Raw genomic sequence first — 27277 nt, forward strand, 5'->3', positions numbered from 1 at the left:
AATTAAATAAATCCTGAACTTGAGTACAATTCGCAGATACTGCCATTTAAGTTTACAGTTGTATTTTGGGGAATTTCCCCCAAATAAAACTATTTAAGGCCTTGAGAAAATCAAATGTTACGCCTTCAAAGACCTGAGGAAAAACAATAATGGACAAAACACCTACGATTCATTTATCACCACTATGATCTATTAGATTTAAACTGCGACTGTGTAACAGAGTTGGTCCAGATGTGAAAGAGTTTCTGAACCACTGCAACAGTTACAACAAACTTCTCTAGAGTTAGAAAACAGTGGAAATGTTGATCGACTAGAACTGAGCTGATCAATATCATCACAACTGTGGCTATTGGGACAGATCCTGTTGCCGTGGCAATTTCACCAGATCTTAATACGTAGTTCCTCATTTTGAACAAACACGATGAAAACGGTCACAGATTCTACTAAAACTTTATTGCCTGAAATTAAAACACACAAACAAACATTGATAATAAAATAAGTAAAATTTTTCTTTAATATTACAAACGACTTGAAATATTTGAAATAAAAACGTTGCGTTACTAAAACAAGTGACAGTTCAATGTGACAAACGTTTTTTAAAAAGACAAAGAAATATTAGACATTAGAAAGACTTGAGCTGCAATATCGTTGTTTTGTCCAGCGCCGCTTTAGTTCTGGCAGCGCAGCGGCAGTCTGGACTTCTGAGGCGTTGACGCGTCGTTTTCCGTCACTTTGGACTTGGCGGGGATCTTCGACTCCTTCTTCCCACCTTTCTTCTGCTGGTGGAAGGGAAACGACTCGGTTTCAATTATCATTTCTATTATATACCCAGGGGGCAAAATCCCAGTTTTTTGGAAAAACGGACACGGAGCGTTGTAAAAGGTTTGACACCAGAAATGATATGGTCATTTTGCTGGCGAAATGATGTAAATGCAAATATTTAGGTACTACAATGGCATAAATAGTCATACAACTATAACATTTGGCAGAGAGTATCTTGACACATAGGGGGAGGCATGAAAAAAAGATTCTGGGGTTTGTTGCAGCTCAATTTTAAGATATTACCCTCAACATCCCAAAAAAGTACTGTTCGCCTGACAAATTCTCATGAAAATTATTATTTTTCAGCACTTTATGGAGAATATCTATGCCTAACATGTATATAGAAAATTTCCTTAATTCATAAGCTTCCATTTGAGTCCAAGATAGCCTTTCTACTAGCTACTGGAAAGCTACAGGCTGACGCCAAACAATGCAACACCTATTGTGAAAAACTCCATGTTAACTAGCATGATCAGAAACCATTCTATTTCTGGTCTCCCCAAAGTGAACAGATAGATAGAGAAGACCGTTGGCCACAGCAAGTGGGGCTTTGGAGATAGAAAGGCTATCTTGGACTCAAATGGAAGCTTATGAATTAAGGAAATTTTCTATATACATGTTAAGCATTGATATTCTCCATAAAGTGCTGAAAAATAATCATTTTCATGAGAATTTGTCAGGCGAACAGTACTTTTTTTTGGTCTTTTTTGGGATGTTGAGGGTGATATCTTAAAATCGAGTTGCAACAAACCCCAGAATCTTTTTTTCATGCCTCCCCCTATGTGTCAAGATACTCTCTGCCAAATGTTATAGTTGTATGACTATTTATGTCATTGTAGTAGCTAAATATTTGCATTTACATCATTTCGCCAGCAAAATGACCCCAGAAAGGGGTTTTGGCCCCCTGTAGCTTTCCAGCAGCTAGTTGACCAGGTCGTCCACCAGGTTTTAATCCTTCAAGTTCCTAGATATCATTTATGGTGTCAAACCTTTTACAACGCTCCGTGTCCGTGTCCGTTTTTTTGCTTTGCCCCCTGGGTAATAAAAACAGTTTAACCGACACTTTTCCCCATCTCGGGGCTAAAGAGATTCTCACCTTGAAGAAGGGAACTCGTTTGCTCTCGTTGAAGACGAGGTTCTCGTCGATGAACGACGGCTCCGTGGCCAGACTCTCGTTGCAGGTGCTGAGCTCGTCTTCCAGAGAGTCCTGAACACGACCGAGAGGAACGAGGAGAAGGTTAACTCATGACACCATCAAGGTGAGATCTGGAGCTGCAACAATTAATCGATTACGGTATATTAATTGTCAACTATTTTGATAATCTAATAAATGTGAATATTTCTGGTTTCTTTGTTCCTTTATGACAATAAACTGAGTCTCTCTTTGGTTTGTGGACAAAACAAGACATTTGAGGACGTCGTCTGGTGGTTTGAGGAACACTGATTGGTATTTCTCAACATTTTTTTTACTTTTTATTGACCAATCAGTGTTTCTCAAACCACCATAACGTCCTCAAATGTCTTGCTTTGTCCACAAACCAAAGAGAGACTCAGTTTATTGTCATAAGGAACAAAGAAACCAGAAATATTCACATTTAAAGAAGCTGAAATCAGAGAATTTGGACTTTTTTTTTTCTTAAACGACTCAAACTGATTATTAGATTATCAGAATAGTTGACGACTCATTTAATAATCGATTATTTTAACAATTAATCGATTAGTTGTTTGATATTTCTCAACATTTTATTGACCAAACAACTAATTGATTAATCGTCAACCACTTTGATAATCTAATAATCAGTTTTCGGTCGTTTTTTTAAAAGAAAAAAAGTCCAAATTCTCTGATTCCAGCTTCTTCAATGTGAATATTTCTGGTTTCTTTGTTCCTTTATGACAATAAACTGAGTCTCTCTTTGGTTTGTGGACAAAACAAGACATTAGAGGACGATGTCGTCTGGTGGTTTTAGAAACACTGATTGATGTTTTTCAACATTTTATCGACCAAACAACTAATCGATTAATGGTTTAAATAGTCAACAGATGAATGGATAATGAATATAAAGGTTAGGGTGGTGTGAGCCAATCAGAGTCGACCTACATGGTCCACCTGGCTGTGTTTGTCGTCCTCCTCCTCCTCCTCCTCCAGCTCCTGCTGCATGGCGGCCTGCAGCTCCTCCTGCTGCCTCCTCAGACTGTCCAGCAGGTCGCCGCGGCTACGCAGCTTCTCTAGATGCCGCGGGTACGCAAAGTCCCGACGCTGCGGCGTGGCACCTGAAGGCCACAGAGGAAACCAGTTAGAGAACCGACTGACTAGGGCGGTTTAAAAGAATAAAACAACTGATTTTCTACTTTATTCTGACTCTTCAGGGCTACGACTCTTCGACACCTCCAACCTTTGTTATAAATGTAATGCACACATTTATCCACTCTGTAATCCAGTGGTAAACCTTTCTGTCTACCTAACCCAGGGTTTATACAGGAATCTTGAAGTTAATTTTAACACCTTTTTAAGACTTTTTCAAGACCTTCTCAATATCTTTTAATACCTCCACTACCGCCACTTCAAGCTGTAACCATTTACATCAGTGACACTTTTAACTTAACAGTTTTAGTTTGTGATAAAGACTATAGACCACTATGATGCAACAGTATTCAAAATAGGCTAGGATAATAAATAAATAAAAGGCAAAGTTTATCAAATAAAAAAACATTACTCCGCTCTCAAAAAACAAAAACAATCTTCTTTTCTTTTTATGTACCGGTTCATCTTTGTTTTTTAATAAAATGAATAAATTCACACACTTTCACAATGTTTTTTAGGACTCAAACTCTTGGACAGCTAATTCAGAAAAAAATACCTTCAAAATTTAAGACTTTATAAAGTTGTGAAAATACTTTTTAAGGGTCTTAGTTTTCCCAAAATTGATTTATCACCTTTTAATACTTTTCAAGACCCCGCGGATACCCCGCTAACCATGATGCTCCAGACAATGTCTCGGACACAGACATCACAGATTTCTGCTCTTTTTCCTTTCTAAAGGTTGAATCAGACAAGTTTTCGATCTGGGAACCGTTGCGTTCCTTCTTACAGACGCTTTAACTCATCATCTGTCCCTGGAAGATGAGAACTGTCTCAGCCCTTTCTTTCGTTTCAAGTTATGTGCTCTTCGTTGATCTACTGTCATCTTATTTACTCATTCAATTTATGTATACTGTATATAAAGTGCAGCGCTCACTGTTAGTTTGGGGTGGGACTTTTGTTTTTTTTCCCTTTTCTAATGTTTGTGTTCATAAAATTGAAAAACCAATAAATATTTTAAAAAGAAAAAGGCAATTTTCTGATTCATTCATTTGAAAAGATCCGATACCGATTCATAAAATCCTTAAGATTGATCTTTTAATGTTTGAAATGTCCTGTTTCCTCTCTCTGTGACTCTGAAGAGACCAACAGGACGAGATCACAGATCTTAGGCTGCCGTTTACATTTTTTCACGTCCATTCAGAACTTGAATTATCGCCCACGACTGTACTGAAGAGCTGCCCTGTTAAACTTCTGGAGTGGGTCACGTTCAATAAATAAATAAATGTGCATTAATGTTGCTGCGTTTGGGTCCATTTTTAATGCAAACATTAATATTAAAATTTTTTAATAATGCACCAGGTTAGACAGTTCCATCTTTGTACAATTTGCAGCACAAGTTCTGTGAAAATCTTCCTCATAACCGAGGAAAACTGCTGTTAAAACTGAAATCTCTCTAAATAAATCAATACTGAACTGGAAACTGAATCAATAAATCAGAAAGCGACACCTTCTCGTGTTAAAACCCTGAGGCCGGTACCTGTGGGGACGTCGTGCTGCAGCTCTTCGTGCAGGAAGCCCTCCACCAGCTGCTGACTGGCCTCCAGCTGCTCCTCGACCTCGGCCCGCTGCCGGTCCAGTTGGACCCGGTCCAGACCGGTTTGGGTCTGCACGGCCGTCAGAGCCTCTCTGACTTCCTGCTGCCGACGCGTCAGCTCGTCCTCGGCTCGCTGCAGCTGCTCCGTGCAGTGAGACTCCACGCTCTGCAGAGAGAGAGAGAGACACGACACGGTCACAGTCAGGATCAGAGGCACTCGGCTCTTTGTGTCTTTAAAGGACGATTCCTGTCAAATCCTACCTGGAGCTCTAGTTTCTAATAGTTTATCTCTAACAGAACGAATCTGCAGATTTTGTTTCCAATGCCTCCTGTTCTGCACAAAACCACTATTTCTTTTTCATCACAGACAACGTCAGACGTCTTCAAACATACAGCGAGGGGTTTGTTGTGTTTGTTCACTTCAAGAAAGACGACATTGCACAAGTAGATGAAACATTTACTTGCACTGTCTCAAAGTTTAGGGGCAAAAGTCTGGAGCCATAGAGTTCATATTCCTTTGTTGATAAAACAAACAGGAGCTTCAGACCAAACTTTGTGTTCCAGCTCCATGGGTTTCCAGCCTGAAACCCATCTGTATCTGCACACACCTCCCAACCAGCTTAAAACTCACCTTTTTAAAATGAGCTTTTAATGTATAATTGTGGGGTTTTTTTTAATGTTTTATTGCTGTTTTTTAATTTTATTTCATTTTGACTTCATTTTTTAGGGTGAAGTGTCTTCAAGCATTTTACAAAGTTACAGTTTACAAATAAAATGTATTATAATATTATTATTATTATTATTAAACAGCCTAAGATCCGTCTGCTCCCATTCTACACTTCTTAGGCGATGCAGCGACAGACAGAACTACTGCAGAACAGGAGACATTAAAAAGAAAATCTAAACATTCATTTCTGTTAGAGCTAAAATATTAGAAACTGGAGCCCCAGGTTGAATTTGACAGGAACTGTCCTTCACTGCAAAAACTCAAAATCTTTCCAAGAATATCTGTCATATTTCTTGTCAAAATGTCTCATTTCTAGTCAAAACTAAACTCTTTTCACTTTAAATAAGATTCATCACCTAAAAATGAACTTATTTCAAGTGAAACATTTGTTTGAAACAAATGAAAATTATCTGAAAACAAGTAGAAAAATCTGCCAGTTTTATGTGCTTGTCATAAGAAAGAAGAACTTGCTCCACTGTCAGATTTTTCTACTTATTTCAAGTGAAAATCTGCTTGAAAGAAGTAAAAAGTGTCTAAAAACAAGCTACTTTTAATGTGATGAGTCTTATTTTTAGTATAATTAGATTTGTTTTGACTAGAAATAAGACAAATATTATATATAAACAGCTTCCTGTCTGAATCAAGATACATTTCTGTCTGTCGTCTCCTTCACCTGCTTCAGGTCCTGAGCGTCGGAGGAAACCGTCCCCAGCGCGGCGAGTCGTTCCTGCGCCCGGCTCTCCGCCTGCTCCCGGGCGCCGGTGCTCCAGTCGCGGTGCCGCTGCACGAGGCCGGACGCGGCGCGCTGCAGGTGAGAGCTGCAGCCCGACATCTCCTCCAGCGTCGCACAGCACTCGTCCGCGTTGAGCCGCAGCGAGGCGGCGACGGAGGAGGAGGAGGAGGAGACGAGGTCGGCGCGGTCGGACGCCTGGCGCTCCGCCGCTCTGCAGCCGCTGCACGACACGGGAGACACACAACAACAATATATCAATACAATCAGTTAAAACACAGTCATGATTCATATATCAGGGTTTATACAGGAATCTTGAAGTTAATTTTAAAACCTTTAAGACTTTTTCAAGACCTTCTCAATATTTTTTTAACACCTCACCGCCACTTCAAGCTGCAACCATTTACATCAGTGACACTTTTAACTTAACAGTTCTAGTTTGTGATAAAGACTATAGACCACTATGATGCAACAGAATTCAAAATAGGCTGGGATAAGGCAAAGTTTATAAAAAAAACACAACACATTGCTCCACTCTCAAAAAACAAAACAAAACAAAACAATCTTCTTTTCTTTTTTTATGTACCGGTTCATCTTTGTTTTTTAAAAATGAATAAATTCACACACTTTTACAATGTTTTTTAGGTTTCAAACTCTTGGACAGCCAATTCTGAAAAAATACCTCCAAAATTTAAGACTTTATAAAGTCGTGAAAAGACTTTTTAATACTTTTTAAGGGTCTTAATTTTCCCCAAATTGATTGATCACCTTTTAATACTTTCAAGACCCCGCGGATACCCTGTATACGTATATATGCCACCAGACAGGCAACACAAGGCCGGTTGGTGACGGTATTTTAGTGCTAAAAAAAAAAAAAAAAGAGATATCCAAAATCCCCTCAGTGAAAACTTCTGACTATAATATGTCAACAAAATAAAAACAAGAATTTTTAAAAAGGGGCTTTATCCATTGTTCAGATTTCAGTTCTGGAAATTAGTGCATATTTCATTAGATATTGCGTCATTTACATATTTTTTTTAACATAAAATTTGACAAAACTTGTAATACAAAAATATTTGTCTTAATGTGAGTGATAAACTTGGGAAGTATCATGGTGAAATCTGTTAGTTAACATTTTTTACATAAAAAAAAACCCAATGGACATTTTTGTCCAGCGAAGGGTCATGGATGTTGTTAAAATTCATTACGGGTCCAAAAATTGGACTTTCATTCTGAAATTCAGGACATCCAGAGTTTTCCCAGAGATAAACCTCCTTGCCAGAAACCAGGCCCCAGTGACCTTTCATTTGACCAGGGGGGGGTTGGGAAAGTGTGAGAGGTGAACGACAGAAATGCTCCTCCCACCTGCTGATGTTCTCCTGCAGACTGAGCAGCGGCTTCTGCAGCGCCGACGAGGCCGAGCGCAGGTCGGCGTAGCCCTGCTGCGTCTCCATGGTGAGCAGGTTGAGCTGGTCCTGCAGGCACTGGATGGTCTGCTTCATGCCCTGGTGACCGATCAATCAATCAATCAATCAATCAATCAATCAATCAATCAAGCTTCATCTGAACAGTCCTAACACTTAAAAGCTACATCGTGTAGGAATTCCTCCCATCTAGCGTTGTGGTTGTTTATCGCAAGCAACTCGTATTTTTCATGTTGCATTCACCTGAAATTGGGCAGACGGCAGACGGACGACAGCCGCTGCACGTAACAGCGTAAACAAGCCTCTCTGTAAACAAGTGGTCCGTCAGCACGAGGCAAAACTATACATGTGACGATATGTTGTCATGGCGATGTGGTATTGTTTTACCGTCTTTCTCTGGACTTCTGTGACTAAAATGACATCTGGTTCGTTAGCGACGGCCGTCTGCCCGACTGCAGGTGAATGCAGCATCAGTGTAACGCTCCATTCCTCCTCACTGCGTTACCGCGGTGACTCTTCACGGACGCCACCACCGTAAAACTATACAATATGGAACGGTCATTTCAAGAAGGAACATCTTAACTCATTGGAAAAGTGACGAGGCGCCTTCCTTTAAAGGGATAGTATCATTTTTTTTAAAGTGGGGTTGTATGGATCTACAAATAGCCCCCAAGTACTTTAATTGGTCCAAATAGGTCCAAATAAAAACTGTGTTTTTCCTTTGAGGGGCTGGAAAAAATTATATTATAGCGAACGATGGAACTGTGTATTTTTTTTCCAGGTAAAACCTCTTTTAGGCCACGAAAATAGGCCTTTTCTTTGGGTCTGTTCACAACACTGTATGTTGTAAATCTCTGAGCAGGGCTATTATGGGCTGGCGTTGCTAACGGGAGGAGTGCAGAGAGTCTTCTACTGCAATTAAAGTACTTAGGGGCTATTTGTAGATCATACAACCCCACTTTAAAAAAAATGATACTATCCCTTTAAGGCCTGGCTTTCATAAATCACTAATCTGCTACATATGGAAAGGATCATCCGACACAACGTCTCTCTCAGCTCTGCAAACTTTGATAGGATGTGGCTGGCAACCATTTCTTCTATATCTGTCAAGAATGAATGTGTGTTACCGTCTTGTGTTTCTCCTGCGCCTGTTGTATCTGCGCCTCCAGCTGCTCCTGCTCAGCCTGCAGAGCGTTGAGACTCTGCAGGCTGTCGGTCCTCAGAGCGCCGAGCTGCTGCACCAGAGCGCCGAGGAACACGCTCGTCTCCTTCATCGCCTCCACCTGAGGGAGAGACACACACACACACACACGTTGAATCGATCTGTTCTGGTGTTGTGGTGTTATTGTTGTGTTATTGTGGTGTTGTTCAGACCTGGTCGGCCAGACCGCGCTGCTTCTCCACGGAGCCTCTCAGTCCGCCCGTCAGCTCCGTCAGCGCCGACAAACCCATCAGGATCTGAACGTTCAAGACTTCCTCCATGTCCTGCTGGTGCTCGTCCTAAACAACAACAACAACAACAACAACAACAACAACTCTTATTTTAGATTAATTTCCAATGTAACGTTATAATAATATTATAATATAATAATAATTATAGCTTTTATGTGAGTTTTTTTATGTGGGCTTTTACGTTGGTGTTTGTATGTCCAAACTGATGACAATTTTCTGTCCTTGTGATAGACGCTTTTTGAACTGAATTGATACTTACTTATCGATGTTTGTACTTCTACGTATTCTCTGTTGTATTATGTTATTGCATCAAATTCCTTGTGTGTCTGCACATACTACACTAAATGTGATTCTATTTTGTAGATTTTTGGTCAAAATATGGTTGAATACACAGCTGCATCTCAATAAATTAGAATATAATGGAAAAGTCCATTCCCAGTAGTTCAAGTGAAACAGCTTCAACAGAGCATTGAGTGTATATACAGTACGGTAGATGGACAAACCTTTACGAAGGCCAATATTTCCACATTAAAAATACTTTTTGAAATTGTTTTTGTAATATTCAAATGTTTTCAGGTTCTGAATTTCAGGTCTTCATTATTAAATGTGAAGCCATAATCATTACAATTAAGAGAAATTGAATAAATAAAGACCTAAATGTTTCAATCTGTGTGTAATATGGATCTATTAATGTGTTAGTTTCACTTTTTGAATTGAATTACTGACATGAATAAACTTTTCCATGATATTCTAATTTATATAGATGCTCCTGTGCACTCCCATTGGCCATTTAACTATTCACTGAGATATTTCTATCTTCTTAGAACAGGGATTTCCATTCATTGATCAGTCATTCCTATGAATTTATGGAAGTGACAACATCTAAAAAAGTCCTACATTTCACTAAAACTGTGAGTCAACACTGGATAACTAACTTTTGCTTTGTCATTAGTTTTTATCTTTGCTGTTTTCTTAATTCCTCCTTTGTATCTTTGTATCAGTGTTATATAAATAAAGTTTAACTGGTTGGTTGTTTGTTCCTCACCAGCAGCTGCAGCAGCGCCTCCTTGTCCTGCAGACACAGCGCCTCCTGTTGGCGGACTCGGTCCTGACAGCGCGACACGCCGTCGGCCATCAGCCGCCCGACGCCGCCCACGACCGACTTCAGCGTGGCGACGGGTCCGGACAACGCCGCCTCGTTGGTCCCGATCAAACCGTCTGAGGGGGAGAGAGAGAAGAAACAGAGCTCGTTAGTGTTTGTGTGTGAGATGAAGGGTTATTATGGTTAATTAAAACTAAAACTAGCAGTGAAAAAATAATTAAGTAGACTGAAAAACTACAATTAACAATGCAAAACTAACTAAACTAAAGTAAATGTGAACTAAAGGATGTCTGAAATATCGACAACGACAAGACACACACTTAATTTTTTTGTGTAATCTCTTTAAAACAATTCTTTTGTTTTGTTCTTTTTCATTTCTTTTATTGTTATTTATACATTTTTATCGTTTATCCCTTCGTGTAATTTCCCTGCGATCATTTTTATTTTATTATCATCATTTATATATTGTCTGTTCTGCTTTCTTTTTGTATGACAACATTATATTTCATTGTAGGTGGAAGCGTCTAATTAAAAGATGCAACAATCGAACAATAATCGATTATTAAATTAATCGTCAACTCTTTTGATAATCTAATAATCAGTTTGAGTCGTTTTTTAAAGAAAAAAAGTCAAAATTCTCTGATTTCAGCTTCTTAAATGTGAATATTTCTGGTTTCTTTGTTCCTTTATGACAATAAACTGAGTCTCTCTTTGGTTTGTGGGCAAAACAAGACATTTGAGGACGATGTCGTCTGGTAGTTTGAGAAACACTCATTGATGTTTTACAACATTTTATTGACCAAACTACTCATCGATTAATCGTTTAAATAATCAACAGATTAATCCATAATAAAAAATAATCCTTAGTTGCAGCCCTACATCTAATAAACTCTTTTTTCGTCACTTCCAGCACTTTCAAATTGTTCCTTTTACTTGTGTATTTTTAACTGTGCAAAGTAAATCTAAAAATAAAAATTAGTCAGTTCCTCTAAAATAAAAACTAAATGAAAACTGATTCATCACTTGTTGAACTCACTAAAACTAATCTGAATTTTAAAAAAAAGGGGCAAACTAAAAAAAATAAAAACTAATGAAATATTTTAAACTGTAATAACCTTGATGCCGGTCGGTCGATCAGATCTAATCTAAAAGAGTCAGTGTGTGTTTGTGTGTGTGTGCTGACCGTACCGATGGCGTGTGCGTAGCCGCTCAGCATGTCGTGGTGTTTGGCGCCGTGCTCCTGAACGCAGCGCTGCACGTGGCTGAACGCTTCGTCCATCCGCTGGGAGAAGCTCAGCTGGATCTGACGGTTGTGCTGCTCCACCTGCAACACGCGGGAGGTTCAACACACGGGAAGATCATACCACCATGATTATTATTATCATTATTAATAATATTATTATGATAGCTGATGTGTAGCTGTGTGTGTGTGTCTGACCTTGGTCTTCCGGTCCAGCTTGTCGTGAAGCCCCGACACGTCGCTGGTGCTGGCGTCCACCGTGGTCAGCAGCTGAGAAACAAACAGGACGTTCATATTATTATTATCTGCTCCATCGATGCATCGATTTACATTCCTATGATCCAGCTACATTGATCTGTGCTCGGCTAGTTGACCGTCCACATATCAATTTTAACAATCCAGTTAACAATTCGTTGTATCGATACTAGGAGATTGCACATTGGATTTAAGCACGGAAAACTTCATATGGATTTGTTGGTTTTTTTTGTACTTTTAACGATAAAGACACGTTAAACGTCACTCGATTCAGTCCGCCTGTCGGTTAATTCATCCTGAAGTGTGAAGTCTGCACTCTATTCAAATAAAAAGGTTAATGCATTTACATTTAAAAATGGGACAGTGATAGGGTTGGGTAATACTTTCAATGTTCATTTTATTATTTTTCTGTATTTTTCCATTTTATTTATTTCATTTTTTACTTCTATCTTTCTGTGTCTTCCTTTTCTTCTTTTTTGTCTCCCATTAACAAGTTAATTATGTATTTTCTAAACATTTGTTAAATTCTTTTGAATTAATTTTGTGATTAACTCTTCTGTTTCGCCGTACAACATGCTTTAATTAAATTACTTCTACCTTTCTTTTGTCCATCACTAACAAGTTAATTATGTATGTGTGTGTGAATATATTCAAATTCTTCACTACATTTCACAGTTGAATTCACCCATTTACGATTAAATCTTCTGTTTCTCCGTACTAACAGGCTGGTACCGAGAACGGAAATAAAAAGTTAAATAAAAACTTGTTTTGGTCAAAGAGGAAGTTTAGAGGCGACTCATGAACATCATCACTGACAATCTGGAAAGTACAGGAACAGAAAAGAGGAACTGACACGACTCGAAGCAAATTAAAAACCAAACCAAATCTAAATATAGTTCACACACACACACACACACACACACACACACAGTGAAGCGTGTGGTGTCTTTACCTGCCCGGCGGCGCTGTAGAGCGTCTCCTGGGCCGAGCTGAGCTCCGAGCTGACGAACTCCTCCTGACTCAGCTTGTCTCTGGTCTGCAGCAGGTCTCTGCTCGTCTCCTCCAGCCTGAAGCACAAACACACACACACACACGCGCAAACTAGGTCAACAAAGAGCTGCCAAAACAACGAAATATATCATACCGAATGCAATTACAATATTAAATTCATGAACGCATTCCAGGACATTTTAGAGCGATGTACATCAGCTTTTTACTCTTTCTTTGTGTATTGAATGACATGTTATCTATTTCAGGGATGCAAACGGGTCAGGACCAAAAAAGAGAGGAATTTCCTGGGGGGGGGGGGTGCTCACCATTAACAAATCACGGAAAAGTCAATTTCCAGTAGTTCAACCCCAACCAAGTATTGATTGATTATAGATGGACATAGTTTTCAGAAGGCCAACATTTCTATATTAAAAATGCTTTAAAAAAAAAATTCCTTAGCAATATTTCCATTTTGGAGATACTGAATTTGAGGTCTTCACTGAATGTTAGTCATAATTATTACTATTAAAATAAACTGAATAAATAAAGACATGGGATGTTTCATTCAGTGTGTAATGGACATATAGGCCTATATAATGTGTTAGTTTCACTTTAACTGAACACATTCTACATCGCGGAGGCGACGTCTTTCCACTCAGGGCTTCCTTCACCTCTGAAACGGGGCAGAGCTCCGTGGAAACACCTGCCTGACACAGCAACGTAGGGAACCGTGCATGTCCGCGGCGCACAGCTCCACGTGCACGGGGGGAAACAACGCCGTCGCACCGACTGTACGCGGATACGCGCCGCTTTAATGAGCGCGCATGTCGCGTCAACATTGGAGGTCGGCTGTTACCAGTATAATCAGAGACCATGAATGAGTTCGCCTCAGTTTCACGTGATTGTCACTGTCAGCCTGTTAGAAAAACATTTTACTGACCCCAGCTGAGACGCTGAGACCCCCCCCCCCCCCAAAACAAAAACTCTTCGGATCTGAACGATTCACACAAGTCACCTAATTGGTCATGAAAAAAGCGAGTTTCGCTTTTCGGCGCGCTGTTTGCATCCATGCTATTTAATGTGTGTTATCATGTGATTTTATGTGGTATTTTTTGTGGTAAGGACAAAAATAAAGAAAGATTAGACTCGACAGACGGCGGCGGCGTCCTCACCTCTGCTGCTTCTCATCCAGGTCGACGGTGGCCTGCTCCAGTCTGGATTTACTGTCCCCGAACAACTCCGTCACCTGCAGAGAGATGAAGAGATGAAGAGATGAAGAGATAAGACTCTTTATTGTCATTGTGTGAAAACAATGAAACCTGTGGTGGCCTCCAACATAAAAAGAACAGATGGAAACACATAGAAATTCAAACAAAGTGGATGAATAATAAATGATGCAGGTTAAAAACACAGAATAAAAAATAAAAAAAATGCATGAGTTTGTGTTTCATAAAGATAAAGAAAGATAAAGTGACGGCACTTTGAGGACGGAGAGAAGACGAGTGGTGCAGGTAGGAGGGAGGAGGTCATTTCCTGTTGGTGATCTGGTTTCTGAGTTAAAACCCCGACTTCTGATCAGAGCGACATTGTGATTTCACACAATCTGTCTAGAACTGGACGACTGAAACGCGTTACTCCGGTTCAGACTGGACTAGTGACGTCACGATTACAGATTTTCTTGGTACAATTATTGTCAGAGAAATAGTCACGATTATTTTTAATAATTTTACAACACTATGAATGTTTACACTAAAATATAGTCAAAATATAATTGCATTGTTAATTATATAAACAGAATATTTAAAGTATCTATTAATAAAAGGGCCAGAGGAAATTTTTGAAGTTTGTTTTTGTCTTTATGTAAAGCACATTGAGTTGCCTTGGTATGAAATGCGCTATATACGTAAATAAAGATGTGTTACGTTAAGTAAATTAACGTAATTTAACCCAGTTACTGTGTATTTACACAGCCAGGTGTGTTTCCTGCAGGTGATGATTCATATCAGACGTCTTTGATTTAATCTGTTTGTTTGGAGGTGAATCAGTTTCCTCTGATAAACTTCACCACTCAGACATGTCTCTCTGTATGTTACGCACCAGTTGCAGACAAAGTTACACATCAACCGCATGTGTAACGCTGTTGCGCTGTTGCACTGATCTGTCGACACGGTTCTGACATCATCTTTTTTTGGAAAGTGACGACATTTAGGAACTTTTACAATTCAATAATCGTTGCCGTTTAATACCGCGATTAATTGTGAAACGAGTAGTGGTGACGTCTCTAGACTGAACTTCTCCAGATTCAACTAAAACTCCCAGATGATGTGATGTGAAGGGAAACCGATTTTCTTCTGCATGTATTCGCCCCTTAATCCGACTGAAACTGGACAAAGCATGTGCACACATTTCACAAGAGCAGAGACGACACAAAGTGGAGCAGAGAGTCGACCAAAATAATATATAGATATAGATATAAATAAAAAGGAGGAAGAAGGAGAAAAAGGAAGCCATTCAAAGTAATTTGTATATTTTTTCAGCCTGAACTGTAGTTGAGAACTCTGAGATATTTATTTCTTGTTATTTATGAAGTGACGATTAACCTGCTGATATATGAAGCCATTGAAGAGCAGGAGGACACTTTAATGAATCTCAGAGGAAGATCAAATAAAGTAGTTCTTAATCTGAAGTTGTGTCTATCATCCTCATAACAGCTCCCCCTGCTGGACAAATACTGACTAATCAACTATCAACCATCGTTGCAGCTGTGCTTTTGTAATTTACATCTTAATAATTTAATATTCTGACTCTGATTCCAACTCGATGCTCAGACTGCGACTTCCTGCAAGAGGACGATTCATTTTTTCAAAATAAAAAAGCACAAACACAAGGAGATCAGAGGTCAGACTTCCTCTCGTACCTTCTTCAGCTCCTCCTCCATGACGGCGATCCGCTCGGTGTACTCGGAGATCTGCTCCTCGTGGGCCGTGATCTGACTCATCATGCCCCTGGATGGATGAACACATGAACACACACACAGAGACAGACACACACACACACACTGTGAACAAGCTGCATCTCAACAGGTGAATTCTCATTTTTACTAATACACAGTGAATAAACATTTATCAAACTTTCCTCATTTAAAAACTCATTTCGTCAGAATCTTCATTGTTATTTCAAATCAATAATAAATTGATCATTTGATTTGACTGATGCATTGATCAATTTAATTTAATTAAATGAAGACCAGTTTAAAACACTGAGTTTATCAAATAGAAAATGAATGACAATAATTGATTAAGTGGGATAAAATGTGAATAATTCTCAGTGAGATTTATTAAATATGAAGTTTTTCTACTTCTACTACTGAATTTAATGAGTGAAAATCAATCGTGGATCAATTGTGTGAATTGATAAACCAACACGTCGTCTTAATATATATATAATTATCTGGTTAAATAATATAAAATAACTCGGTTTAACTTTAAATTCTTTGTCAGATTAGCTCTTTGTTCTATCAGAACCTGTTGCTCTGGGGATGTACTGTATCAGGTGTTATTATGGGATGCCCAGTAAGCCCCGCCCACTCCCCCCTGCGTCTTACTCGTAGTTTTCCGAGGAAAGGTAAACGCCGTTCTTGTCCCGCGCGGCGGCCAGGTCTCTCTTCAGACGCTCGATCTCCTCCGTGTACTCCTGGAAAACAAAAACACGCAAAACACACATTGGTCAGTTTCCATCGTGTAACCGTGGCAACGACATGATGTCACATGATGCAGGTGAGTCGACTCGTTCACCTTGATGAGTGTCCTCTTAGTGAGTTTCTGGTTGACTTCAGGTTTGTTCATGATGTTCTTGGCTCTGCTGGCGTACTCCAGCGTGCTCAGCGTCTCCTACACACACACACACACACACTCATTAATTAGTAACAGTAACACACACACACATATTAGTAACTAGGGCTGGGACGATACGCTTTTCTCCAGATTCGATTTTTTGGATGCCGATTCAATTTAAATTGTTAAATTCTACGATATTGCCGACTTTCTCGATTTTTAACACCAGCGAAACAGTTGAATGATTATGATTGTCTACAGACTATTCTAGGAACCATATTTCCCCCCAAAAAATACACATCACATGTAAGTCAGTCTTTAAAGGGATAGTTCAACATTTTGGCAAATTGGCCCATTGCCATAATCCCTATAGTCATAGCAGTAGGTTCGTTACCTTTAATTGTCGGTGCAAGCTATTTTTTAGAACGGCGGAGCAGAGCCGTGAGCTGCTCAGAGCTACGCTACGGAGGCTCATTATGGGATTTCTTGGTTTCCCTCATCAAACTCATCAAATACACAATCCAACAACTCCACAACGCTCTGGTGGACAAGTTGTGACCTGCACATTCACCACGCTATGAAATAATAACACAACGTTACCAAACAATTTGCCTATAGAAAAAAACGACTTCTGAAACCTTTCTGACAAAATGAGATATAGACTGAGGTAAAACTGCTACATTTTAACATTTATCTGCACACAAACACTGTAGGAGCCTATAAACTAACATACTCCATTATAAAGTGAACTTAAACCCTTTTCAAAACCTGGACCTTCTGTATGTAAAAAAAAAAAGGCGATCAAATTGCACAATATTACTGTACCTCCAGGTTGCTGGACGACGGCGACACGGTGGCGATGATGGAGGTTTTGGTTCGTCCTCCCAGGGAGTCCTGCAGGATGCGGGTCAGTTTGGACTCTCTGTGGGGGGGGGGAGGAGAGGAGGGGGAGGGGGGGGGGGGGGGTTAAGTCATGTGACCCAACACCCGGAGGAGTTCACTCTGATATCTGCTCCGTTTTCATTGGTTCACTGAGTTCATGCTAAAAAAACATTATCCGACTATTTTTATATTTTAAAAAAATAATGGATGGTCAGGCTAACTCTCATCCTAATTTTGCATCCAATAAAAATCAATTTCTCAATATGTTTACATTCCTCCTGACATTACAAATTCTCCCAGTCACCATGGCAACAACCTTGGTGATGTACCAGCTCGTTATAGTTTGAGAGTTCGCGTCCCTCTCCACTCGCATCACTGTAGAGCTGCAACAATTAGTCGATTGATCTAACAATAATCGACTATTAAATGAATCGTCAACTATTCTGATAATCTAATAATCAGTTTGAGTCGTTTTTTTAATTAATAAAAAAAAAGTCCAGATTCTCTGATTTCAGCTTCTTAAATGTGAATATTTCTGGTTTCTTTGTTCCTTTATGACAATAAACTGAGTCTCTCTTTGGTTTGTGGACAAAACAAGACATTTGAGGACGATGTCGTCTGGTGGTTTGAGAAACACTGGTTGGTCAATAAAATGTTAAAAAGTGTTGAAAGACGTCAAACAACTGATCGATTAATCATTTAAATAATCAACATATTAATCGATAATGAAAATAATCGTTATAGTTGCAGCCCTACATCACTGCAATCAAATCAAAGGTTTAATCTGGTCTGATTTTGGATCATGGATCGAATCTTTCTGAACGTCTTTGGCAAAATTCAAATCTAGATTAACTAGAAGAATGCAGTGATATTAAACTAGATTAAAATAAATTAATCTATACACTAGTATCTATATATCTCTGTGGTTTGACTCTGTGTTCTCCACCTGTAGGGGACGTGCGGCCTCTTCTCCACCAGCGCTGTGATCACTCTGCCCAGCGTCAGCAGAGACTGGTTGATGTTTCCCGCCTCGCGAGCTCGTTTGTCCACGGCGCCGGAACGGCCGATGTTCTCGCTGCCGGCCAGATCCACCTGGAGGAAGAGGAGGAGGAGGAGGAGGAGGAGGAGGAGGAGGAGGAGGAGGAGGAGGAGAGAAGAGGAGGAGGAGGAGGTGGAGAAAAGAGGAGGAAGAAGAAGAGGAGGAAGAGAGAAGAGGAGGAAGAAGAGAGAAGAGGAGGAAGAAGAGAGAAGAGGAGGAAGAGGAGAGAGGAGAAGCGAGAAGAGGAAGAGGAGAAGAGGAGGAGGAGGAGGAGGAGGAGGAGGAAGAGGGAGGAGGAGGAGGAGGAAGAGAGAAGAGAGAGGAGGAGGAGAAGGAGAGAGGAGGAGGAAGAAGAGAGAGGAAAGAGGAAGAGAGAAGAGGAGGAGGTTGTTGGATTACGGCTCATACCTGCTTCAGTCTGACAGACAGACAACACAGACACATTCAGGCTGTGGAGAAGAGTTGTTTTCCATAGTTTAACCTAATTTGTACATTTTAAAAAAAAAGGTATAGTACGTAGGAATTCCCCCCCATCTATCGGTGCGGTTGCATAGCATTATAAATATTGATATCCCCGAGCCGACAGCTCCGCTGAGTTTCCGTGGTTACCGTACCTACGGTCACGCTGCCACTCGAAGTAAAAAATGGCGATGCAACATGGCCGCCTCGGTTGGGTGCGTCGCCCACTTATGTATTTGTAACGACTAGTAACAACTCATTCTAAGGAACCAGAAAGCTTTACTTTGTATGCAGCTGTGATTCACCTTCAGTCAAATACGGATTTATGAAAGACAGATTTGACTTTTGATAATAAAAAGCCAAATAAGTTTTCTTTAAACAGCTTGTTTCTATTTATTTATTTCTCTCTCAGCCCCAGAAGTCGGTTTAAAGATGTGCAGTCAGAGGCTCTTTAACTCATCTATGAAATTATCTCTGACATGCTGAGAAATGAAGATCAATTTATTGTAGACCAACACAAAAACATGTTTTTAGTTTTTAAACCAACAGCTCTCTGCTCTGCTGCTCCTCTATCAGCTCCAAGACTCAGAGTCCCTAGTTTTCTATAGAAATTAAATCCTAAACTGGGTCTGAAAAGGTCGAACAGAGCTGTGTGATAAATATGTTTTCAGGACAACTCAAGATTTTCCATGACCTTTTCTCATTTTCTGTGTTTTTCATGACTGGAAACCTGGTCGACCGTTTTTCCAGGTTTTCCGGATTGTGTGGGATCCCTGCAGCAGCAGCAGGACGGGCGGTCACTTACCAGGTTGAGTTTTCCGATCTTCACCAGCTCCTCTCCGTCCAGCGTGATCTCCTTCATGTGGATGGTGACGGAGAACACCGAGTGGGAACGACTGCACAGACACACACACGGAGAAAACAACCACCACCGTTACCGTTACATTCAAAACCAAACAGAAACCGATCACATCCGATGGATCGTATTGATCGTATTGAGGCGGCGGTGTTACCTGGAGTAGGCGTTCATCAGCGTGGAGGCCGTCCTCCTCTTGGCCGAGCCTCGCTCCAGGATCTGATAAACCTCGTCTTTGTTGTGGACCGTCACCTCCTCCAGACCCTTCACCACCACGCCGCGCTGAAACACACACACACACATTTAATACAATTAAATACAGCGACATCTGCTGGTCGACCCTCAACATAGCATTTACGAATACGAATAGGAATTACTTTATTAATCCTCAATGGGAAATTCATTCATTTTGCATGGAGCAATAAAGGGCAAAGTGTCAGGAAACAACCAGACACTGTTGTGTATGTTTACAGGGTTTCTGCAGGTTTCACCAACTCAAATTTAAGAGGAAGGAAGGAAGGAAGGAAGGAAGGAAGGAAGGAAGGAAGGAAGGAAGGAAGGAAGGAAGGAAGGAAGGAAGGAAGGAAGGAAGGAAGGAAGGAAGGAAGGACAAAGGGAAAGATGGGAGGAAAGAAGGAAGGGAAAAAGGAAGGAAAGATAGAAGGAGGGAGGGAACAGATTGGGTAAAAAAGGAAGGAAGTAGTAAGGACGAAGGGAAGGAAGGGAGGGAGGGGAAAAGGATTGTGGAAAGAAGGAAGGGAAAGATAGAGGGAGGGAACAGATTTGTTCAAGGAAGGGAGAAGAAGGAAGGAAGAAGGGAAGGACAGAAGGAAGGAAGGAAGGATTGTGGAAAGAAGGAAGGGAGAAAAAAAGGAAAGAAGGAAGGGAACAGGTAGGACAACAGGAGGGTTAAGACCTTTTTAAAACCATTATGGATGAAATTTAAGACCTACACTGCCTGTCCAAAAACAAAGAATAAAGAACTAATGCCATAAAAAAAACAGTTATGTGTAGAGCCATTTCTGAGTGGAATAAGTTGCCATTTATCACAACCCAAGCAACAAGTAAAGAAATATTAAAAAAAACAGCTAAAAGGGTTATTCTTGGGTAAAGGCATGTATTCATGTAAAATATTATTGTTATTTAGATTGATATGCATGTTTTAACATGGACCCCAGAGTCCAGTCCTGAACCCCACTGAGTCTTTGAAACATTAATGCAACTCTGGACGGAAATAAATGTTGTGACGTTGCAGAAGCTCATTGAAACGACGCCACAGCAAATGCATGTGGTAATCAAAGCTAAAGGCGGTCCAACGAAATGAGTCACAAACTTACTTGCAAAGTAAATTGGCTGTAATTTTATAACTTGCACATTCAGCTCGTTTGCAGTTGAAAGTAACATTCAATAAAGACAATGAAGTGTCGCGGGAGCATTTGAGGTAGCATTATGATGGGTGTAGGAAAATTAACACCCGTCTAGAATTATTTAAGAATTGAACACAATACTTAAAGCAGAAGTAAGCGGCCCGGTCGTTTTGGCTAATGCTGCGTTCCAGGCAGGCTTTTGAAATCGTAAATTACAGCTTCAAGTCACAACTTACGACTTTGTAGCGTTCCAGGCAACCCACTTTTGTTTCTCCGACCTGTTTTACCGGTGAAAGTCACTATAACGGCCACTCGTAACTTCTGACCCGTGAACTCGCACCAGATCGAACTGGTACCACTTCACGGTCGGAAAAATACGAGTTTCCTTGAACGCACCATAACAGTCCTCGTCCCTACGTCGCCACATTCACGGCGTCCCTTGGCTGCACACACAGCCCTGCATGCCGTTCTCTCTCCTCATTGGGTAAAAACTTGTAGGATACAATAAAAGTTTTCTCCTGGGCTCAGAGCAGAGCAGAGTGACTGACAGACCCGTGTTTCAGTCCAAACACTCTATAGAAGTGATTGCTGTCGGAAGATATAACTATTTAAGACTTATATTAACACAAATATATCACTTACTTCTGCTTTAAATAAATGTAAGACTTTTTAAGGCTTTTAAGACTTTTAAATTCAGGTTCTATGTGCATCTTTAAAAACTTTTTTTTTTTTTACAGTTTTTTTCTGTTACACTTTAGGTTATTTGTGATTGTACCATCATAACATAAACATGCTGTATGTCATATAAAGATATAAGTTTTTGTATTTCTATCAATGTTGCAAAACCATATTTACAAAACAGAAAAATGTGGAAGGAAACTGGGAAACGCTCGTTCACCATTACGACAATAGAACAAAATGCTGGTGAGAGGAGGAAGGGGCTTCTATTTAACGTTTGGCTTCAGTCTGTTTCTCTTCTGTGACTCAATGCGAGTGTAAACTTGTACTAATCCGACCTACACCTACACAACTCCCTGGTTGTCGAGCAGTGAAACCGTCGCTAGAGGGATCGAACCGAGGCGTCACCTTGTTGCGCGGGTCGTCGAACAGCTGCAGCCGCTCGGTGACGTCCTCGGTCGGGCTGAGCAGGTCGAACAGCTCCTCGTTGTAGATCTCCAGCAGAGACACTTTGACCGAGAACTCGGTGCCGTTCTCCGACAGCTTCTCGAAGATCTGGTGCAGCGTCCGGGGTATGATGCCGGCCAGCGGGTCCTGACGGGAACACAGGAGGTTTAATTCAGTGTTTTCTTTACAGTTTACACAAAGAGACTTTTATATAAATGTCATCATCTTGTTTGTTGTTTTCTAAAGTTCAATCTGAAGTTAAATGTCTCATTAACCACGTTGTTCAGCCTTTTTCTCCTGGTTTATAACCACTTATAATGATAATTCATAATAATCTTTACATAAGAGAAGGTGCTTAATTACATTTACGAAAAGACAGATGATAAAACATGTAAAATGAAAATAAAAACATAACTCATTCAGAAAAATAGAATATGAAACATTTAAAAATATATAACATGTGAAGTACAGTGACTGTTAGTGTCTAAAAAGCAGCTTAAATACCAACACAAACCCAACTCATTCTACTTAATGAGACACTGAAGATTATATAAAAAAAAAAAAAACACTGTTGGGATTAAACATAAATTGCTTCATAAACTCTTTCTAAGTTAAAATATTGGTGTTGTTTAGGAATGAATATGAACATGTTTCTTTGCATTATTTATTATTGAAGGTCTGAAAAGACTTTGACTAGTTGCAATTTTCTGCTGATAAATGCTCTACATGACAATATTTTTACTAAAATTTGGGAGAAATGTTGTCAGTACTTTACAGAACAAAATAAAAATGTTAATTTTTACTAAACACATATCTATAAATAGTAAAACCAGAGAAACGGATCATTTTGAAGTGGTCTCCTAATGTTTTACACAGCTGTAGATTATCCAGCAATTTACTTTATTGATCCCAAACTGGGGAACTCTTATATCACAGCAGCAAGAACCTTAGAAAAAGGTAAAAAAAAAAACAACAACCTTAGAAAATGGTAAAAATAGAACTGTATAGGGGCTAAAGAGGCAATGGTTCGATTCCACCAGTGGCCCTTTGCTGCATGTCATTCCCCTTTCTCTTTCTCCCCAGACCTGTCCCTCTTAAAACGCCCCCAAAAATAAAACTGTATGTTGTTTTGTACAAGTTAACTTTGCAATAACATAATAAAAATCTGGATTAAGATAAAAAAAGTGGGATAAGTGTGAATAAAACTGTGCAAAAAAAGTGACAGTGGTGAAAACTGAGATAAAAAAAGAATTAAAATATAATAAAAATATAAAAGCATCGTTAACTGACCTCCTCCCAGGTGAACTCCTCGTCTGGACTCCTCTCTCCCTCCATGGTGAAAGTCTTTCCTGTTCCTGTCTGACCGTAGCTGAGACAGGAAACGCACTCGCGTGTCAAAATAAAAGCTTCAATCGATTTAAAAAATGAATAAATGAATGAATAAATAGGTAAATAAAAGCTCAGAGCAGCAGACGTGATGAAAACTTACGCAAACACGGTGCAGTTGTATCCCATGATGACCTCGTCCAGGATGGGACAGACTACGCTGCGGTAGACGTCGATCTGCTTCGCGGCCGGACCGAACACCTGAGGAGGAAATCAATCAACCAATGAATCAATCAGTTAATCAATTACTAAACAAATAGATTATTTTTTTAATTAATTCTTTTGATAGAAACCCAAGTTCGCCAAACTCATATCAAATGATCGTGGATTTGATGACCAAAACCTCTATATTCATATTAGTCCAAGTATTAATTAATGACAGAGCATTCAAAGGAAGCTGGATGATTCATTCATTGGGTTTTATATAAGTTTCTAACTTCAGCCAACTCCCTTTATGACGTCATGTGAACTAAAGTCTGTAAAGTGCAGCTTCTCGCTTTTCTTTTTCTTCCCCGTTCACATGTCCGAAACAAAGATTTTATTTTATTTCAAGCTCCAGGCGGAAATATGAACGAATTAAACCTAATATATAGACAAGAGTTAGAAAGAACAAGGATACAGGTAGATACAACTCTCTAAAATAAGTCAAATATAATATTACATACACCCAACAGCAGAGAAAATACAGATGTTTTTGTTCATAACTTCACTGGAGCTGCAGCAGTTAGTTAAATCAACCAACATTATATTAATTTGCAGCTGTTTTGATTGTCAGTCCTTCATTTTAGCTCATTATTTAAGCGCAAAACCAAATGTCTGTTGGTTCCAGCTTCTCAGATCTGAAGATTTGATGCTTTTATTCATCATTTATCCTCCAGTCAGCAGCTGCAGGGACGTGACAACCATCCGTCCCTGGAGTTTTATCCACAAACTGAGTAAATGATAATTAACTGGAGTTGTAAACAGACTCAGGATTGGACAGCAGCAGCAGCAGCAGCAGCAGCAGCGGCGGTGGATCAAACGTCTCGTCCACTCACCATGTCGAACGTGTACGTCTTCCTCGACGCCTTGTCGTTCATCCCTCCCGTCTTCACCAGCACCTCCTTCCGGTTCTGGTCGCAGTCGATGACGCCGTAGGACGACTTCCTCTCCACGGTGTTGAAAGGTCTGGAAGGGAAGAAAAAAATAGACTCGTTTAACTTCACATTATTAAAGTTAGAATAAAAAACAACAATTTCAAACAAGTTTAATTTATGCTCAGATAGGGGTGGGTGATACGGCGATATTAGATGGTGAAGGATCAGAGCGTGTAGACGATCTGCCAAAGTGCAGAGATCGTAGGATCGTCTGGGGCTCATTCTATAAACTGCAGTTCTATGCTGCAAAGCGCAAACAAAGGACATTTGCAAAGTTTGCTAAAAGAGATAACAGTAACTTTAGTTTGTATTTTTATTTGACCCTTTTCAATCAGCTATTTAGTGTTTTGATACTTAAAATCCTGTTAAAATGACTGTGTTGAATAAAACAAACAGTAATGTCTTCATTGATATTTTACTTTCATGTTTATTGAAAGCAACTATTTAGATTAAAATCTATTCAGAAAGGTTCTTTGGCCTAAATTGTCTGTTTTTCTTTTTTCGATTTAAGATTGTGATGAAATCGAAATCGTGACTTCATTTTTAAAAAATCGTGATATGATATTTTTGCCATATCGCCCACCCCTATGCTCAGAGAAAGAAGCAGATCTTTACAGTTATTGGACTTTTTTTTTTTTACCTCCTCTTTTACCTCTGTCAATAAACAAGAGTCACACGAGGCTTGAATGATAAACATGTATTGATCAATACAGACTCTGTTGGAGAGACTCAAAAGATTTTCTCAGCTGCACAAAAGCGTCTTTGAAAAGATGAAAAAAACAACTTCACATCAGTCTTCTTGGGTGTCCTTAATGAGCCTCTGGGTTTTTAACAGACCGCCCGTTAAGATTTTATCTCTCACATCAAATACCAGTGTAATTAGAGCACATAAATAAGAAGAAGATTGATCTGGTGATTTACAGAGTTCCTGCAGGTTCACACTTGAATATTTAACTCTTAAAAAGACATTGACTATTAAAAGACCTCATTTTACACAGATCTCACAAGCTGTTTAACCAAAAGCTTGAAAAACAACAGTCAGGATGATTAGACCTCGATTTTATGTAAATTTATGTCACATTTTTGAAGCAGTAGTCCTTTATAATGTCATCAATAGTCAAAAAAGGAAGGCTTTTTAAATGCATGTCAGGCCTTTTAGTGTAAAGAGGAACTAAAGACTGTTCAACACCTGCTGATCTGATCCTCTGTTCACAGTTTCAACAACCTCGACTTTGAAAAGAATAATTCATCTTATTTACTGTCAGTTTCTCTACATTAAAATAAAGGAAACACTCATTATTATCTGCCATGTTACACCTCAGTTTGATGGGATGGGAAATGTTAATATTGCCAAACCTTTAACCACAGTAACGACAGTAAAAGATACACATGCATATGCAACAAACACATATAAAACATTAAATAAATTGTATGTTTTTTTGCTCCTTTACCTGCATCTGACAACCACCTGGATGTTCCTCCCCTTCTCATCCCGTTTCAGCCCGTTATGTGAAGCCATGATGTTTTCCAGAGGGTTGTTGTTCCTCTGCTGGGTCAATCTGACAAAATATATATATAATATAATATAATATACAAGAACAACAGCCTTGAGATAAAGAAAAATTATGAGAAACAGACACACACCAAACGCGTCCGCCCCTGTAATGAACTGCTAACGACAAATTAGCAACGAAGCTAACTATGTTTAAATTGGCCTAAATCCATAATTTTCTTACCGATTAACTCCGTAAACTTGTGTCTCTCTCCTTTAATAACGTTTCCGTTAACTGTTCCGGTTGTTAAAAGGTGTAAAAGTTGGGGTTTTTTAATCGTAAACCGTCTCCTCCGTCCTCTGCTGCCTCTCTCTGGCGCTCTGTCTGTCTGAACGTTTCAAACAGTTCTTTTAAATGTGGACGAGCCAATAGCAGGAGAGCACCGGCCAAACAAACGACGCCATTGGTTCAAGGGCACACACGTGACCAGGATTAGCGCGGTGCATCACGGGAGGTTGAAACAAAACAGTCATAGCAGCGTAACTAGTAGCTAACTTTTAGCAGCAGGTGGAGACATTGCTCCGTGAACCGTGTGGTTTTATGATCAATAATCAATATTTATAATGATGAGTTGAAGATGCGTGTTCAGGTAAGACAGTTAATAACACACTTTAAAACATAATTAAACAAGAATTTAACAAAATTTAATAAAACAGCGTGTTTAAACCAACGGGCGGGGAAAATATTGGCATTTTAACGGCTCTTATTACAGATATTAGTCGGGTCCATTATGTATTTATTTATGTTTTATGTCTTTTTTTGTGTGTAAAATTAGGGGGAATCAAGCAGAAAAAGTGAGCTAATTAAAGTACCAAAGTATTTAAATAATTAAAGTTTAATGAAAGTACCAAATTAAACATTCTTCAGGATAATGTATGGGTGTTGTAGGTTTTGTTTTGTGGCCTGTAACGTTACTGTATAATATATAATAATACTGAAATACATGCACAAATACTGTAAAACTGTACTTCTGTTTTAGTTAAAAGCAGAAGTAAGCGATATT

At 39.5% G+C, this 27277-nt stretch overlaps 1 protein-coding gene across 4 annotated transcripts; it reads right to left on the bottom strand.

Moving 5' to 3' along the window:
* Positions 1-434: 434 nt before the first annotated feature.
* kif11 (kinesin family member 11) lies at positions 435-26608 on the bottom strand. 4 transcript variants are annotated; one of them, XM_085799216.1, is made up of 26 exons: positions 26458-26608; positions 26173-26280; positions 24623-24752; positions 23689-23786; positions 23490-23568; positions 22161-22346; positions 19865-19989; positions 19657-19747; positions 18300-18445; positions 17297-17393; positions 16433-16528; positions 16243-16331; positions 15556-15643; positions 13811-13884; positions 12601-12715; positions 11592-11663; positions 11342-11477; positions 10097-10269; positions 8974-9099; positions 8727-8882; positions 7541-7680; positions 6119-6398; positions 4662-4884; positions 2930-3093; positions 1919-2029; positions 435-779 (listed from the first exon to the last, which is right to left on the bottom strand). In XM_085799216.1, the coding sequence occupies exons 2-26, from the start codon at positions 26238-26240 to the stop codon at positions 669-671; spliced, it is 3174 nt and encodes a 1057-aa protein (XP_085655342.1). In that variant the 5' UTR covers positions 26241-26280; positions 26458-26608; the 3' UTR covers positions 435-668. The 4 variants fall into 4 exon arrangements, with proteins under 4 accessions (XP_085655342.1, XP_085655341.1, XP_085655339.1 ...); XM_085799215.1 differs by having other exon boundaries at positions 435-776; positions 2921-3093; XM_085799213.1 differs by having other exon boundaries at positions 2921-3093.
* Positions 26609-27277: the final 669 nt, after the last annotated feature.

The sequence above is a fragment of the Trachurus japonicus genome, chromosome 15 (genome assembly GCF_045865225.1).
Source record: "Trachurus japonicus isolate A0001 chromosome 15, Traja_1.0".
NCBI classification, from domain to species: Eukaryota; Metazoa; Chordata; class Actinopteri; order Carangiformes; family Carangidae; genus Trachurus; species Trachurus japonicus.